Source organism: Etheostoma cragini, chromosome 7 (genome assembly GCF_013103735.1).
Source record: "Etheostoma cragini isolate CJK2018 chromosome 7, CSU_Ecrag_1.0, whole genome shotgun sequence".
Taxonomy (NCBI): domain Eukaryota; kingdom Metazoa; phylum Chordata; class Actinopteri; order Perciformes; family Percidae; genus Etheostoma; species Etheostoma cragini.
In genome coordinates, this window is record NC_048413.1 from 2,097,112 (window position 1) to 2,111,739 (window position 14,628).

Here is a 14,628-nt window from a genome sequence, read left to right on the forward strand (position 1 = left end):
CCATTTCAGAGCCACCCGGGCCACTTTACTGCTAACATAAATAGTGACTTCTCTTCTCTCAGCTGGCAGAAACGGGAGCAGAACTACGGCCGTGCAACGGGAACAGAGCGGAAATATCGTCACGTCATGTCATTCCCGCCCACGCGAGCAAACAAATAGGCCAAAACTCCTGGGGATGCGCATCCATCCCTCTGTAAAGGGTCTGAGGAGGACTGAAATGCTCTGTGACAGGTCCATTAGGTACCAGGTGAGCAGTGTAGCATCAAAGAGGGAGAGATATAAGAGGGAGAGAATCTCTAGTTACACTATTTCTAATTGGAACTGGATCATTAATGGCTTCGTATGAAATTCATAAATTGTGGGGATTTACTTTAAAAAATGAGACTCATTAGAGTTTTAGAAAGACTGAAGTTGAAGAACTTTACTTAGTAGACGTTAGTAGAATACACATCGTCCCATCAGATAAGACAACAGACGTAATCTTCAGAAGGGGATGGAACATTTTTGCTGGAATAATTAGTCAAATCAACAAAAAACACATTTTACCATAAGCACATATCTTCAGAAGTTGATGGAACATTTTCGCTGAAATGATTAGTCAATCAACAAAGAAAAAGTTATTATTGTGATATTGTATTAACTGTTTAGGGCCGAGCTTTTTCAGTGGCTCCAACTTCTCAATTATGACGATTTGCTGCTTTTTTTTTTAATGTATACTTTATTAATCCCGCAAGGGGCAAGCACTTTTGGATTTCTGACAAACCAACTAACCTAGAGCTGTCCCTTTGGGTTTAGGAAATGTGAATTGCCATTTTTTACACCTTTTGGATTAATAACCAACAATCATTAGTAGCAGAGTATTTCAGGCCTGTATCCAATCCAAGGGACCTTACTGAAGTGCATACCATGCACACCAATATTCCACTATTATTCAGAAAATGACAATATTCTGAATGTAAACAGCACATTCTGGTTGGATATTCTAGAAAGGGCATTTTTCAGAACATAGCATTTTTTCGATTAAGACGTGGCATATTTTGGTATTATTCGGATTTTAGAGGCGTTCTTTTGGAATATGCGTCTCAATCACGGTTTTTACCGTGTGCTATGGTCAGCTCTGTGCGTTGCTATGGTTGCCATACACACACCAACCAGCCAACAGTTTGCAAGGGGAATAAGAAGGACAACACAGCTACTTTCAAACATTATCAAAGACTTGGATGTTAACAGGTTTTTGGATATGCATACACATCACGCCAACGTTTTCAAGAAGCAGGTTGGAGGAATGAAAATTTTGCACGGCTGCATGTCAACAGGAATATTAGTGTAATATTCACTTTCTTAGCCATGTAAACAGACAAATAGTCGGAATATTGTCTTTTTCGGAAAAAGGGCAAAAACCAGAATATTATGTGTGTATATATATATGGAATGTTTGGTTGAAAAGGAAGAAACTAATCTAAGGCATGTTTTATATCACCGTGGGTAGTTTGTTTTAGAGCTCAACCGATATATCGGCGGGCTGATATTAGGTATTTCCCTATCTATCGGTATCGGCATTTATAATGGCCAATTTCAAAGAAAATTAAAAAATAAAGTTTTTTAAATAAATGAATATTTAAAAAAATAAAAAACGGACTGTCAACCATGTTATGCGCGTTGGCGTTTGTCCACCAGAGGGCGCTCTACAATGTCCCGGTTGGCAACTCTATTTTTTTTTTTTGTAATTGTGTTTTTGTTCAAAGAGCTTTTAGTTTCATATCTTAAGTTTGTATTTTTATACATTTTATTGATCAGAACTTTAATATATTTTGATGTTCCTCTGTTCTGTTGTGATGATAAAACAAATTATTATCATTTCATTTCATATCATTCATTTTGGTGAGAACTCATAACTAACTACTACGTTTCTGGATTTATTTTTATTTATTTTTAAATATACTGCATATCGGCCGATATATCGGATTTTTAAATGACCAAATATGCGTATCGGTATTGGCCGGGTTCTAGTTTGTTTCTTTACCATATGTCAAAGAGGAAAAGCAGGTTGTACTGTAACAATTACCAAAGTTCTGTAGAACAACATGCAAACAAATGGCAGCAGACTAGACACACACTCACACACTCTGTGCTGATCTGCTTTTGTCAACAGAACAAACCGGCTGCATTTTGAACCAACTGCTGCTTTGAAGTGTTCACCAAAGCAGTGCAGATATGGAACGAATCACTACAAGTCTCCTACAACACACGAAATAACCCTCTGTGATGGTTCATTATTACATTATTGTCCCCGTTCATTCTCAGTCTGCGCACAGATGGGACCAACACTCAGCAGTTGTTAATTTGTACTCACCCACAAATCCCAGTCTGGGTCATTGTTCCGGATAATCCTAATTATGCGCGAGTGAGGTTCTACATTATCATCATGATCATCGAGTAGCGCTCCTTGCACTTTAGTGGCAGTGGTTTCTGAGTGTTTCTGTCACAGCCAAACATGGGAGGGGTCTCACGCATGACGTCACAGTGGGCAGAAGATTTGCTAATCCTCATTTCACGCTGAGCTCCTCCTCCCAGCGGGAGGACTGCTCGGAATGTTTTAACATTGAATTACATCTCTCCATTTAGTGCATGTATAGGTACTGAGCATGTGTGTGTAATTCAGGCCTGTGTGTAACAACAACAGAGTGTAAATTGTAATTTCCCCTTGTGGGACTAGTAAAGGAATCTTAAATGTAATCTTGATCTTAATCTTGATCTTAATCTCGATCTTAATCTTAATCTTAATCTTAATTCTGCCCCACAGCCTCAATGAGAATTAAAAAAAAGATGTGTGCAGTCAATACAGATAAAGTTATAGTGAGAAGGAGATGTTTAATAATGGTTGATTTTCTATTTCATCCATCAGCACACCTTGTATCTGCTCCTAGACTTTTGGACACCACACCACTGCACTAATGCAACCTGCACAATTGGTTTATTTGCATTTATATGTAGCATACATTTTAGCATATTATTAAAGCAGTTGCACATTTTTGTTTCCCCATCCTGTACATATTCAAATATTTGTTGTTTTTACTTTATTCATATTATTATTTAATGTATATTGTATGTATGTATATTTTTCCTTATATTTCATTTATATCTGTATTCTGTGCTTTGTCACTGATTTTGCTGCTGTAACACCGGAATTTCCCATTTTTCTTGGGATCAATTAACATCTATCTATCTATCTCTCTCTCTCTATCTATCTGTCTATCTGTCTATCTGTCTATCTATCTATCTATGCTTTTTCAAATGTTCACAGTCCACTTGGAGAAAATAGGCACTTACCCTTTCAGTGGCAGTCATGCACTGCAGTTTCATTTGTTTCAGGTAGGTGGCAGTGAGAGGCATGTTATAATCAATGAGGTCTGGGACCAGTGAGGTGGGTCTGTCATTTTCTGACAAAGAAAGCAGAAAAACAAGACAAATTAAACACAAACAGTTATACATAATGATAAATGTCTATAAAATATAGAGGTAGATAGAAGTTAAAACTAATCTTTTGGTAGATCTATTTGATCTGTCGCAGCATTGGGCAGACCTTTGACTGCTGGTACATTACTAAGTACATTTACTCAAGTATTGCCTTTTAAGTACAATTGTGTGGTACTTTGCTTGAGTATTTCCATTTTAAGATACTTGATACTTCTACTCCACCGAGATTCAGAGAGAAAAACTGTACTTTTGACTCACTACTTTAGTTACTTTTCAGATTCAGCTAAAAAATCACACCCGTAGTTTTAATAGGCAACATTATACGCATGCCGAATTAGCTAATAGCAGTTCCTCTTTGATATGTATTCATGGATATACACACAACTATTACTGGATTACTCTGATGTTGACAATTCTCAGTTCTGGAGTTTTCTGAACTGATTTATTGATATTTACTTGAGAAAATGATCAGATAGAGTAAGTCACACTGTCTCTGAAATAAGTGTATAATGTCTCAGTACTTGACTGGGCTAGGACTCCGAGGGAGGGGTGCCACTTCCAAATTGTGGGCCAAATCAACAGGCCATACTGCAACAACTAACTTCCTGTTGGTTTTTAGCAACATGCATGGGCATGCAGGTGTCCATCAAGCCCTACCTACAGTTGGAAGACCTCTGCTCAATAATACCTATGAGTATACTGCAAAAGGTTGAAATCCAAGCAGTAGCCTCTGCTAGATGTCATATTAAAGTGGGCTAGCTGCCACACTGGCCACCAGAGGGACTCTGTGATCATTTACAATCCTAGAGATGTGGTCCTCCTGAGTCTTTGTTACAGCATGTCCATATAAATATATATATATATATATATATATATATGAGACTGCTGTTCAAGCAGGCTTTTAGTTAGTCAGGGTTGGTATTTTTTGGTTGTTTGTTGGGTTTTCTATTTTGTACTTAAATGTTCTTGTATTTGAATTTGTTGTTTTGCATCAGATTTTATTGTGAAGCACTTTGTGATTTTTATGTGAAAGATGCTATACAAATAAACTTTACCTACTGTATGTATATACTGTATATGTATGTATATATCTGTAAATATATATTTATATACCTATGTGTATATATATACATATGTACATATGTATGTATATATATGTATGTATATGTGTATGTATGTATGTGTATGTGTATGTATGCTGTATATATACAGTATGTACTATGTGTATGTATATATATTTATATATATGTCTGTATGTACTGTATGTATGTATGTATATATATATACACACACACACACACACACAATATGTTTTATTAATGATGTTTCAATATCAAAACTCTTCTGAGTGCATATGACATCAGTGTCTGATAGGACAACTGAGAACTCCCCTTTATCTTGTTTGATAAACCAAATAAACTTTTTTTTTAATCTTATGATGAAATGATTGCAGAAAATCCTACAACAGTGACATCTGGCTAGTAGAAGATGGATTGATCTACACCATCCCTACATGCATTGCAACATAGTAATTAACCCTCGTCCATGTCCGTATGTCAAAGGATGGAAGCACTATCTACTCTTAAGGGTTGATCTAAAAAAATAGCCTATCAGTTAGTGATGTCTCCAGAATTACAGGCCCTCCACAGGTCGGATGTGTGTCGTTACCTTTGAACTCTGCAGTGCTGGGGTTGATGTGCATCCTCTTCTGACACTCTCCACAGCTCATTAGGAACCGAGTCACCGCCTCTCTGGGCAGGAAGGCGTAGGTCTCTGCTATCTGTGCCGGGGGAGTGAGCAGAGGAGACTGGGTTACGGCAACAGAAAGGCCAGCAGTTATAGCTCAGGCTGTGTTTACTCAAATTGTGTGTGCAGGTATTTTTTGTTTTGTTGGGTGCATGTGTGAAACTTAGGGGTCAGTGACTATGTGTTATCTGGATGTGGCATGAGGAGGAATCCTCCCTCTAGGCCATCTCTCGTGCCTTTGGATGACCTAATTCCAACTGTGTGTATTTCTGCTTTGATAATCTAAAACACAAGTGGTGTTTGTCATCTTTCTCTTCCTGCTCTCTCAGGTGCAGTTGACTCACATCAGCATCCCTTTCTCATGCTCAGCCTTCCTTCTCTGTTTGTCTCCGATGCAGCGCCACCCTACCCTCCTCACCCCCGCTGGCGTTTCCCTGTAAAATGCGACCTTCACGTGACCATGGAGAGAGCAGCAGGGTGCCCACCCCCACCGGCCCACCATCAACACTGCCACAGCTCCCCCATCCCCTTTGCCCCCCCCACCCCTCATGGCCCCCTAAGGCAGCTGAGAGGGAAAGGCCACCCAGAGGAGCGTGCACCTCCCAGAAGGCCACAGTGACAGTTCCATATTATGCCCTGCCCCAGTGATGCTGCCTCCTCAAAAGGGTACACTCTATGAGACGTGACAGGACCTCTCTACAGGGCAGGAGGAAGTGGCTCCATGATTATTTTTTTCCAATCCTGAGGGGTGGGGGGTACCAGAGTCCTGCTACCCCCAACAACACTGCACTAAAGCTGCATGTAAAGCCCCTCGTTCAGTCAGGACACTCGACCCGAGACTACACCTCGGTTTGCATCCATAATGGGACACAACAAAAAACGTGTTTTTCTGGTAAAGGTGGTCACTTGTTCCCTTGGTGACTCCTGGTCCTAAACATTACACATGGGGCCCATTTCTTTCAAATTAAATAATCCTATTTAGATTGTTTAAACTCACTCCGGCTGAGACACTTTTCACACAAAGGAAAAGGAGATATTGTCTGCATGCAGTTATTCGAGCGCTTCCAAAAAGGTTTGGATTCATGGAAGGTCTTTATAAGGCAAACATCCAAATCATTAAATTTGGTACCCACTTTCATGTTTCCCTCAGAATACACTGGCAATCCCTCAACCTTTCATCTAGCGCCAACATCCGGTAAAAGTTTGAATTTATCCAAACCTTTAGGAAATACTTACAAAACATTTCCATCTTCCTCAGATGTACCCATTTGCCAATTAGCTAGCTAGTTATCATGCTCCCCCCCCCCCAAGCAAAGGTGGTGAACAAGATAAGCCTATCTATCCAGATGCTGATTGTTACTATGAGGATGGCATCATGCTGATGTCAGCATTTGTAGCTCAAAGCACCAGTGTGCCCATGCAGTGTAATGTGACTTTTTCTTGCATACTGGCACTCACAAACTTCATAACCCAGGGTGCACTTGTGGCACTATGTGACGCGTTTTTGTGGATCGCTCGTAACTCCTAGGAAAGTCCCGCCCCACAAAGCAGCTCGATTGATTGGGGTTAGGCGTTGACCTCGAGTGGTTAAGGTTAGGATAGCTGATTGGTCAGGGGATAAGACCTGAACAAACCGGGCTACGTTATCTTGCGTTAGTTAGGACGCCTGGCCAGTAGTAGGCTAGCGTGTGAATCCTATTGAAGGGCGTCTTCCCTAGAAGTCGCATGGGTTCCATAATAATGCTTACGTGTCGCTTACTTGTTCTCATTCTTGCCTGCCTGCTTTTTTTCAGTCAGCAGCCCGTCTGAGTAATATTAACCTTACATTAATGTTGGCCTGGTTCCAAAAAGGCAAAACAAAGAAAACGCAAACTCAGTCAGAAGATGACACAACAGAGCATAGAAAGGAAAGTCCTTAATTACTAAATGCAGGCCGAGGGGGCAAATAGGCGTATCCTGGGATGGCAGAGGCATGAGCCGCCAACTCTGCCTCTGATTGGCTAGCATTCGTTGCCTTATTGGTTGGATTTGGTTAGGTTTAGGCACGAGGAGTGAGATTGGTTAGGGTTTGTGCAAGAATACTAGGGTAAGCTAATCAGAGGCTGAGTGAGGCAGAGTAGGTTGGAACATTACTTTGCCATCCTGGGAAAGGTCTCGGGTTACGTACGTAACCCTTGTTCCCCGAGATAGGGGAACTCGAACTGCGTCGGTTACGACACTATAGGCGTTCCCATAGTGTCGTAACCGACGCAGTTCGAGTTCCCCTCGAAGGGGAACGTCTCGGGTTACGTATGTAACCCTTGTTCCCCAAAATTGGGGAACGAGACACTGCGTCGGTTTGCCTCATTTGTGCCTGGAAGCAGCAAGCTAACGTTGGAGCCACTCCTATTAGCGAAGAGCGACTGTTGGTGTATCGTTAGCATTAGCAAACCCACGGCCAACGACGATAAACAATCTTTTCATTATTACATAATTTTATTTTCTATCATTTTTGAATGCATCTTGTCTGCCAACATCAGCAATATATCTGAGTATCTTTAATTCACTGCAGAAATTCATAACGTGATAATGACAACCTTCTTCCTTCCTTCCTTCCTTCCTTCCTTCCTTCCTTTGTGAGCAGTGCTAGCAGGGTTACCTGCACCCTACAGGTACCTGGTTGGATCTACCCACCGCTTTGTAGGTCTTCTTTTGGCCTGCATGTTTGGGTGCTCTTCCGGGGTCGGCACCCATCTCCACATGCATGGCATAGATGATGTCAAAGAAGTCTTCTACCACAGCGACACGCTTCAGGGAGGAGTTGTCTTGGGCCGAATTCCCATCTGAACACTGAAACACAGACAGAGACCGGAGTTTAGTTTAATGTCCCACCTCAGGCTTGTATGTATCATCTGTTACAGCTGCAAATAGAGCTTCCTGCCTCGATGTATGTTTTTAATATTTAATGCACGTGAGACATGGGTCAAGAGATCGTACACACTGCACAAGGTGTCATAAGCAGCACTAAAAACAACCAGCTTTGTTTTGTCAGCAGACGTTCAGTCTTTAAAAGTCTCTCTGGTGGAGAAGTCTGGGCCCAGCTGGGCCGGCAGCCATCACCTCATCTCTGCAATGTTTAAAAATAACACAATCATCGACACTGTACAAGACCAACGCTCCCCCCCCCCCCCCCCCCCCCCCCCCCCCCCCCCCCCCCCCCCCCCCCCCCCCCTACCACCACTTCTGGCAGCCATCCTGCCTCCTGTACTGCTGACCCTGTCGCCATAGAAACTGCCACTGATTTCTCTCGGGCAGGTGTGCTGGGCAAAGGGTCATGTGACACGCCATAGAAGTGGGATCGCCAGGACAACGCTCTCCATCCGCAGCCCCACATGGGGCTTTCCTCTCTCTCCTTTCTGCCTCCATCTTTTCTTCCAAATAACTCTCTCATACCTTCATTCCCACCTTCCTCACAGTCAAAACACTTTGCATTTTCCATCAGATCTTATTACAATAAATCTGCACCTGGCGCTGTTTTTCTGCCCCAGCAAGCTTAAAATGGGTTGGGGCATTTAATTAGAGTCCACCTTTTTCCCGCAGATGTGAAACAAGCTCTGACATTTTCTGGAGAGTGGGTTCTAGGTGGGGAGTGATCTTTTCTCGACGAGGTTCCGAAGTTCAAAAAGTTGTCCCCCCGGCATTGAGGAATCCCACTTTTGTCCCCCTCCTCTCCTTGACATTTCTACACAGTTCCTGGGATCTGACATTTCATCTTGTTTTCCCCCTTAATGCGTCCTCTCTCCTGTCTCAATGTCTTCATCCCCTATCTTTCGGTCCCATCTTTCTTTCTTTCGGTCCGGTCTTTCTTTCTTTCCGTCCCGTCTTAATTTCTTTCTTTTTCTTTCTTTCTTTCTTCCTTTCTTCCCCCCCTCCTCCTCCTCTCCATGCTCCTGCTCTCCCAAGTGCGAGGTAACCATCGTTGCCATGGCAACTAAAACCAGCTCACAGTGCGGGTTTGTTTTAATCCGGCCCTCTCTCTCCCTCTTCCCCTCTCCCTTTCTAGCCACTCTCCCCTGTCAGCATGAGCTAAATGTAATGATAATAAATGAAATGATAGCGATCCTCCAGCTCATCATCCCAGCTGTAATCTATCGCACTTGGAGGTATCACCATCATTCCCCCGGTGACATCACCACCAGCACCGCCGCCGCCGCTGCTGCTGCTGCTTGGGACAATGGTGTCAGGTCCATTCACGCTGGATTTAGATAATCTCGTGCAACTGTAGGGCGTGCAGTGCACCCACACCGCTGCTGTATCCTCCACTGAATTCTACCCCAACAAACACCAGATATTCTGTTGGGAATGTCTTCTCCGACCTGGAATTCCACCTAAAGACACTGACATAGGCTACAACATATCAAAAACCACCAGTTGTCTGATTCTTAAACCCACATTTCCACTGCTTTTTTGTTGGGTAACCAACCGTTGCTAATCAAAATCCCCCCAAAAATCCGGAAAAACTTGTCTTCAACGTCCAAAAACCCAAAGATAATCATTAATGAGAAAGAAAAGCAGCGACTCTTCCAAAAAGTTAGAGCCAGAAAATTGAAGATTTGGTTGAAAATGATTTATTTTATCTGTTTGGTCTATCACAATATCCTAAATTTAGCCCAGGGTGACATCTTCAAATGTCTTTTTTTTAACCCATTAGTGGGATGATTAGCCATTTTCGTTCCAGCTCTACTTTTGGAGCCAGATGTTGAAAGTACCCAAAGATCTTCCAGGCAAGGCTTCATTCCTTTCCCTAGCCACCCTGCTACCTGAAGGCCTTCTCGTGCTCCTCTGCCACGAAAAGCTCTCTAGTTTCCAAACAGAAGTCGACAGGGAGTTAAACATTCACCTCTGAACGTGACGCGCTCTGAGTGTGTGTGTGTGTATTCATGAGCGCCGTGTGTGTTTAACTGCAGCACATGTCTGCTGGGCAGAGCTCGTAGCTGAAGCATCTCAGAGGAGAACAGCTGTTGAACAGCGCTGTGGATATTTGGTCTCATCAGAGCAATGTGCCGTTTTTTAAAGAGCAAAGGAGACATGTCGGGATCCTTAATCGCCAACAACACTGCAAAACTCCTCGCCCTCCTTCTCCTTCTCGCTATCTTCCTAATCCCGTAGGACTTTGCTTTCCCCAGTCACTGTACAACCAGCCCCCATCCCCTGCTCGCTCTCTCCCCGTCCCGCACCAAACCGCTCTGTTGCTAGGAGACTGGAGGGGTTGAGTCGGCTGCCCCCACCCCCGCTGGCAGTCTCACACACACACACACACACACACACACACACACATACACCATAACAGGGGGGGTGAAAGAGGAGCAGTCCTGCACGCAGGCAGGTCAGGAGGAGGAGGTGATGGAGACGGAGGAGGAGGAGGAGGAGGGGGGGGGGGGGTTCACGGGAAGCAGCTGGGTCACAAAGGCAAGGAAGAAATGATGCGTCCCGCGAGAAATGAGCTCCACGGTGAACGCAAGCACAGAATCTCCAATGCGTAAAAGGAGCATTAACTTTTAAAGTCTAGCAACACAAACACAACAATGGTGTCTTCTATCTTGTAAGGTGGTTGCACAGTGAGTTGTGTCAGGTACTTTTTATTTTTGTGTGTGTGTGTGTGTGTGTGTGTGTGTGTGTGTCCAGCAAGTAGGGAGTAAAGATGGCTGTGTCAACACTATGATTCAGATTACCTCACTGCAGATGTGACAACAGGTCATCTTTAAAACCCCATCTCTCCTCCTCTGGAAATCCATCAACTGGCTATCAACGTGGTTTTTCTTGCTGGGGGTGGTCCAGTAAACACCCCGAGGGAGGGGGAGATGTGGGTTCCAAGCCCAGCTGAGGTGTGTTACACAGGTGTGTGTGTGCAAGACTATTACCTCCACAGTGCCCTGCATGTTTTTTTTTATAAAACCCCGCCCCCTTCTATTTCTTTTCTTTTGACCATCATGCTCCTCTCTCCTCTCAATTCATGAAGCCATGTCGTTAGGTTCTCCGACGTCCGCATTCATGTGTGTGTCTGTTTCCCTCCAGGCTGCTCCCATGATGAACATTATTTGATAGAGTGTGTGACATCCCCAATCTCCCGGCGAGCCAGAGAAACACACAAGTCCCGCCATCCCCGGCCGACCGGCACTGTTGACGTTCCAGTCAACTGACTCGAAATGGTATGTAAATGTCTGGCACACACATCATCAGCGAGTCCTTTTTCAGGCTATTATCAAACTGTCCCAGTTCGTGTTGGCCTTGCAAAGGTATTAAAAATGACAGTAGCACTGTGGTAGGAAGATTATTGCCGTCTTATAGACTGTGTGTGTGTGTGCGTGTGTGTGTGTGCGCGTGCGTGTGTGTGTGGCAGAACTCAGACTATCTCCCACACAGGGGGGGGAGGCCCCCGGGCCAGTTAAAAATGGTGTTAATTTCTCCTCCTATGGGAAAGCAAAGAACGGTCTCTCCATGGCAACAGAGAGGGTGCTGAAGGGAGGAAAAACAGAGCATGCGATCAGCGACCCCCCCTCTTTGTACGAGCACACACACACACACACAAAAACGACCACATACGTGCAGTATTTCACCGACCGTTTGCGGTACGTCACGGTAACACAACGTCTGAACACACACGCAAATAAACTCATTTCTTTATGACTCGACTAATGAAGAAGTGTTCTCCAGCCTCAAACCGGCACATTTCCACCCCTTGAGTTCAAAAGTCAATCCTCATTGCATCTGCACAGGTAAACTCCGCTTCCATCTGTGGAGAGACGTCTACACGTGTGGTGGTTCTCGTTTGGGGGCATTTGTTATACGAACCCACGAGTGTGAGCCCATGTGTTGCCCCCTAATAAGCGCTTCCAGAGAGGGATGAAAGAAAAAAGCACGGGACAAAAGCACAAGACATTGTCTATGCAAAAATAGCATAAATGCAAATGCTGTCGAATAATAGGGCAGTATTCTTTTGACTCTGTGGCCCTGCCACAAAAGAGGAGCTCTCAGGGGAAATGTGGACTAATTAATCAGATAATAATGATGATGTTCCTCGTCTCGTCTGACGGTGAAGCACAAACATTTAGGACCCATTTTCCAAGACACGGGTCAGGAATAGTGGTTTCTAATTTCTACACCAGGAGAGGACGTCCCAAGACAAACCTTTGTTTGTTAATTGATAGCTTTATTAAATCCTCTATTCAGGAAACCTCTTTCTGTGGCAACCCTGTTTCATGTCATGCTGTCACTTTAAGGCCAATTACTTTCTCCATTAATCCATGAATCATTTTGGGGATAAAATGTCAGAATATACTGATAAATGTTCATTATAACATCCAGAGGCCCGAGGCGACGTCTTTAGGTCTATAAATCCTTATATTTCTGCTCAAAACCAAAAGTTATTCAGTTTATGCGGCAAAGAAAAGTAGCAAATCAAATCTGTAACTACTAAATCTTAGTTTTGCTTGGCAGAAATTATAATTATTATTGATAAGTTGATTGAAAGAAAACTATTTGCAACTATTTTGTTAGACAATTGATTCTTTTAAGTCATTTTCTTTTATAAAAAAAATGGCAAATTACCCGGCTTCTTAAAATATTTACAAAATATTTATAATATTTACTAATATTTATATATTTCCAGTTATCCTTTGTCTAAGTAGGTAGGTTTATTGAAATGTCTTTGGGCATTGGACAATTTTAAGCATCAGATTGATGCTTTAGAAACTGATGGACATGTTTTTCTGACATTTTATAGATAAAGTTGAAAAAATTAACAAATACATTGTTAGATTCAGCCCTAGTTGGCATTACATATTCTGCTGATGGACTGTTAATCGATTCAGCTTGGGGACACTTAACCTATTTATTATTATTATGTGTTTGATACATTGTAAATAATAGTTTTGGACATCCAATGGTTTACACAAGCTGTCACAGTTCCTCCACAAAGCACGGTGCAACTTTAACTTCTGAACATCATGTGAAGTGTTTCAGAAGTTACATGTATACGTGTGTGTGTGCGTGTGTGTGTGTGTGTGCGTGTCCACCAAAACCTAGTTATGAGAGACGAACAGAGATATTTACAGATTTCAGTTGGCATGGCAACAAAAAGCAACAGCTCGCAGTACTTCAACATTTTCCCGTACAATGCTCAAGTCTGCCGGGCGTTTAAGCGTCTCTTTTGAACCCGCTTGCACTCTGACTCCCCCCCCCCCCCCCCCCCCCCCCCCCCCCGTCTAAGTATATGTGCTCAGATAGTGTGCAATTCTGTGGTGCATCTCTGTGTCTGTTTCTGGTCCTGTTCCCCTCCTCCCCTGCACTGTCCTCTAATCAAGACATAATGAGAGCTAAACGAGGTTGCGTCTCCACACTGAGGGCTACTGGATTCTCTGAGCCCTGAATGGAGCAGAAAGAAGCACAAGCCGGGAGGTCGGTGATGGACCGAAAACACAGAACATAATTCTGCTCCTGGCTTTAAAAGAAGGCATCTAGGATGAGTGTGTGCTACTGTGCCCGGCCTTTCTGTCCCGTCACACACTCAGCAGCCTTGTATGCTTCACTGACACATAGAAGAGACCTTCTCTGTCTGCACATCAGCCACCATCAGCCCTACCCCCACCCGGCCTCCCGTCATTTAGCCCCATGCCTGCCCCCATACAGAAACTTGGCACACCCTGGGAGCAGCTGCAGCGGGGCTTCCAATGCTGGAGCTCCAGAGACACGCCTCCGGCCCTGCAGCCGTGCGAGGAAGCAGTGACCATTGTGTGCGTGTGTGTGTGCGTGTGTGCTCGTGCGTGTCACTTTTCCACTGGCCCAGGACGGCCTATTTATAAAGCCCACAGTGAATCAAACAGTGAATTAAAAACTCTGCTTTCTCAAACAGTTAAATGCATTTCAATGGGTTGATTTGTTGCCTCTGACTCATCATTTAAAGCCGCTTGTGTTGGCTAATGTTGTTTAAATCTCTCAAGTGGAGCTGAGTCAGGGGGACGCTTCGCCCAGCCTCGTGATATTAGCTACAAAGTGTGTGCTCACCGCCTTTTTTCAGTTAGACTTTCTCAGCCTCTCCAAAAAACCCAAAACAAACCTCACAGATTTATTTCATATTAGATGGGCCTCACAGAAAAATATGGCTCACCTGGAGGATGATGATAGATGAACATACCAGACAAGAGGACATATGAGAATGTATATAAACAAGAAATGACAAGAGCCACAGACAAAAGCTTATTCAACAACACATTTCAGGCCCCATCTGCACCTGCAGAGACAGATCCCACCTGCCCTCTCGCCCACAGGGAAACATAATATTGAGTGGATATTAGAGGAGTTTTGTAAACGCGGTTGGCTTAAATCTAAATCGCGCATTCAAACAGGTATAACACCTGTGGTGGGGGG

General features: G+C 43.5%; 1 protein-coding gene across 1 annotated transcript in view; it reads right to left on the bottom strand.

The window, feature by feature from the left end:
* The window catches only part of nol4la (nucleolar protein 4-like a), a 28,834-nt gene that overhangs the window by 11,691 nt on the left and 2,515 nt on the right, over positions 1-14,628 (bottom strand). Inside the window, exons 2-4 of the mRNA XM_034875549.1 lie at positions 7,897-8,052; positions 5,146-5,257; positions 3,331-3,440 (exon numbers count right to left, since the gene is read on the bottom strand). Of these exons, the coding sequence (XP_034731440.1) occupies positions 3,331-3,440; positions 5,146-5,257; positions 7,897-8,052 (378 nt within the window). The remainder of the gene's footprint in view (positions 1-3,330; positions 3,441-5,145; positions 5,258-7,896; positions 8,053-14,628) is intronic.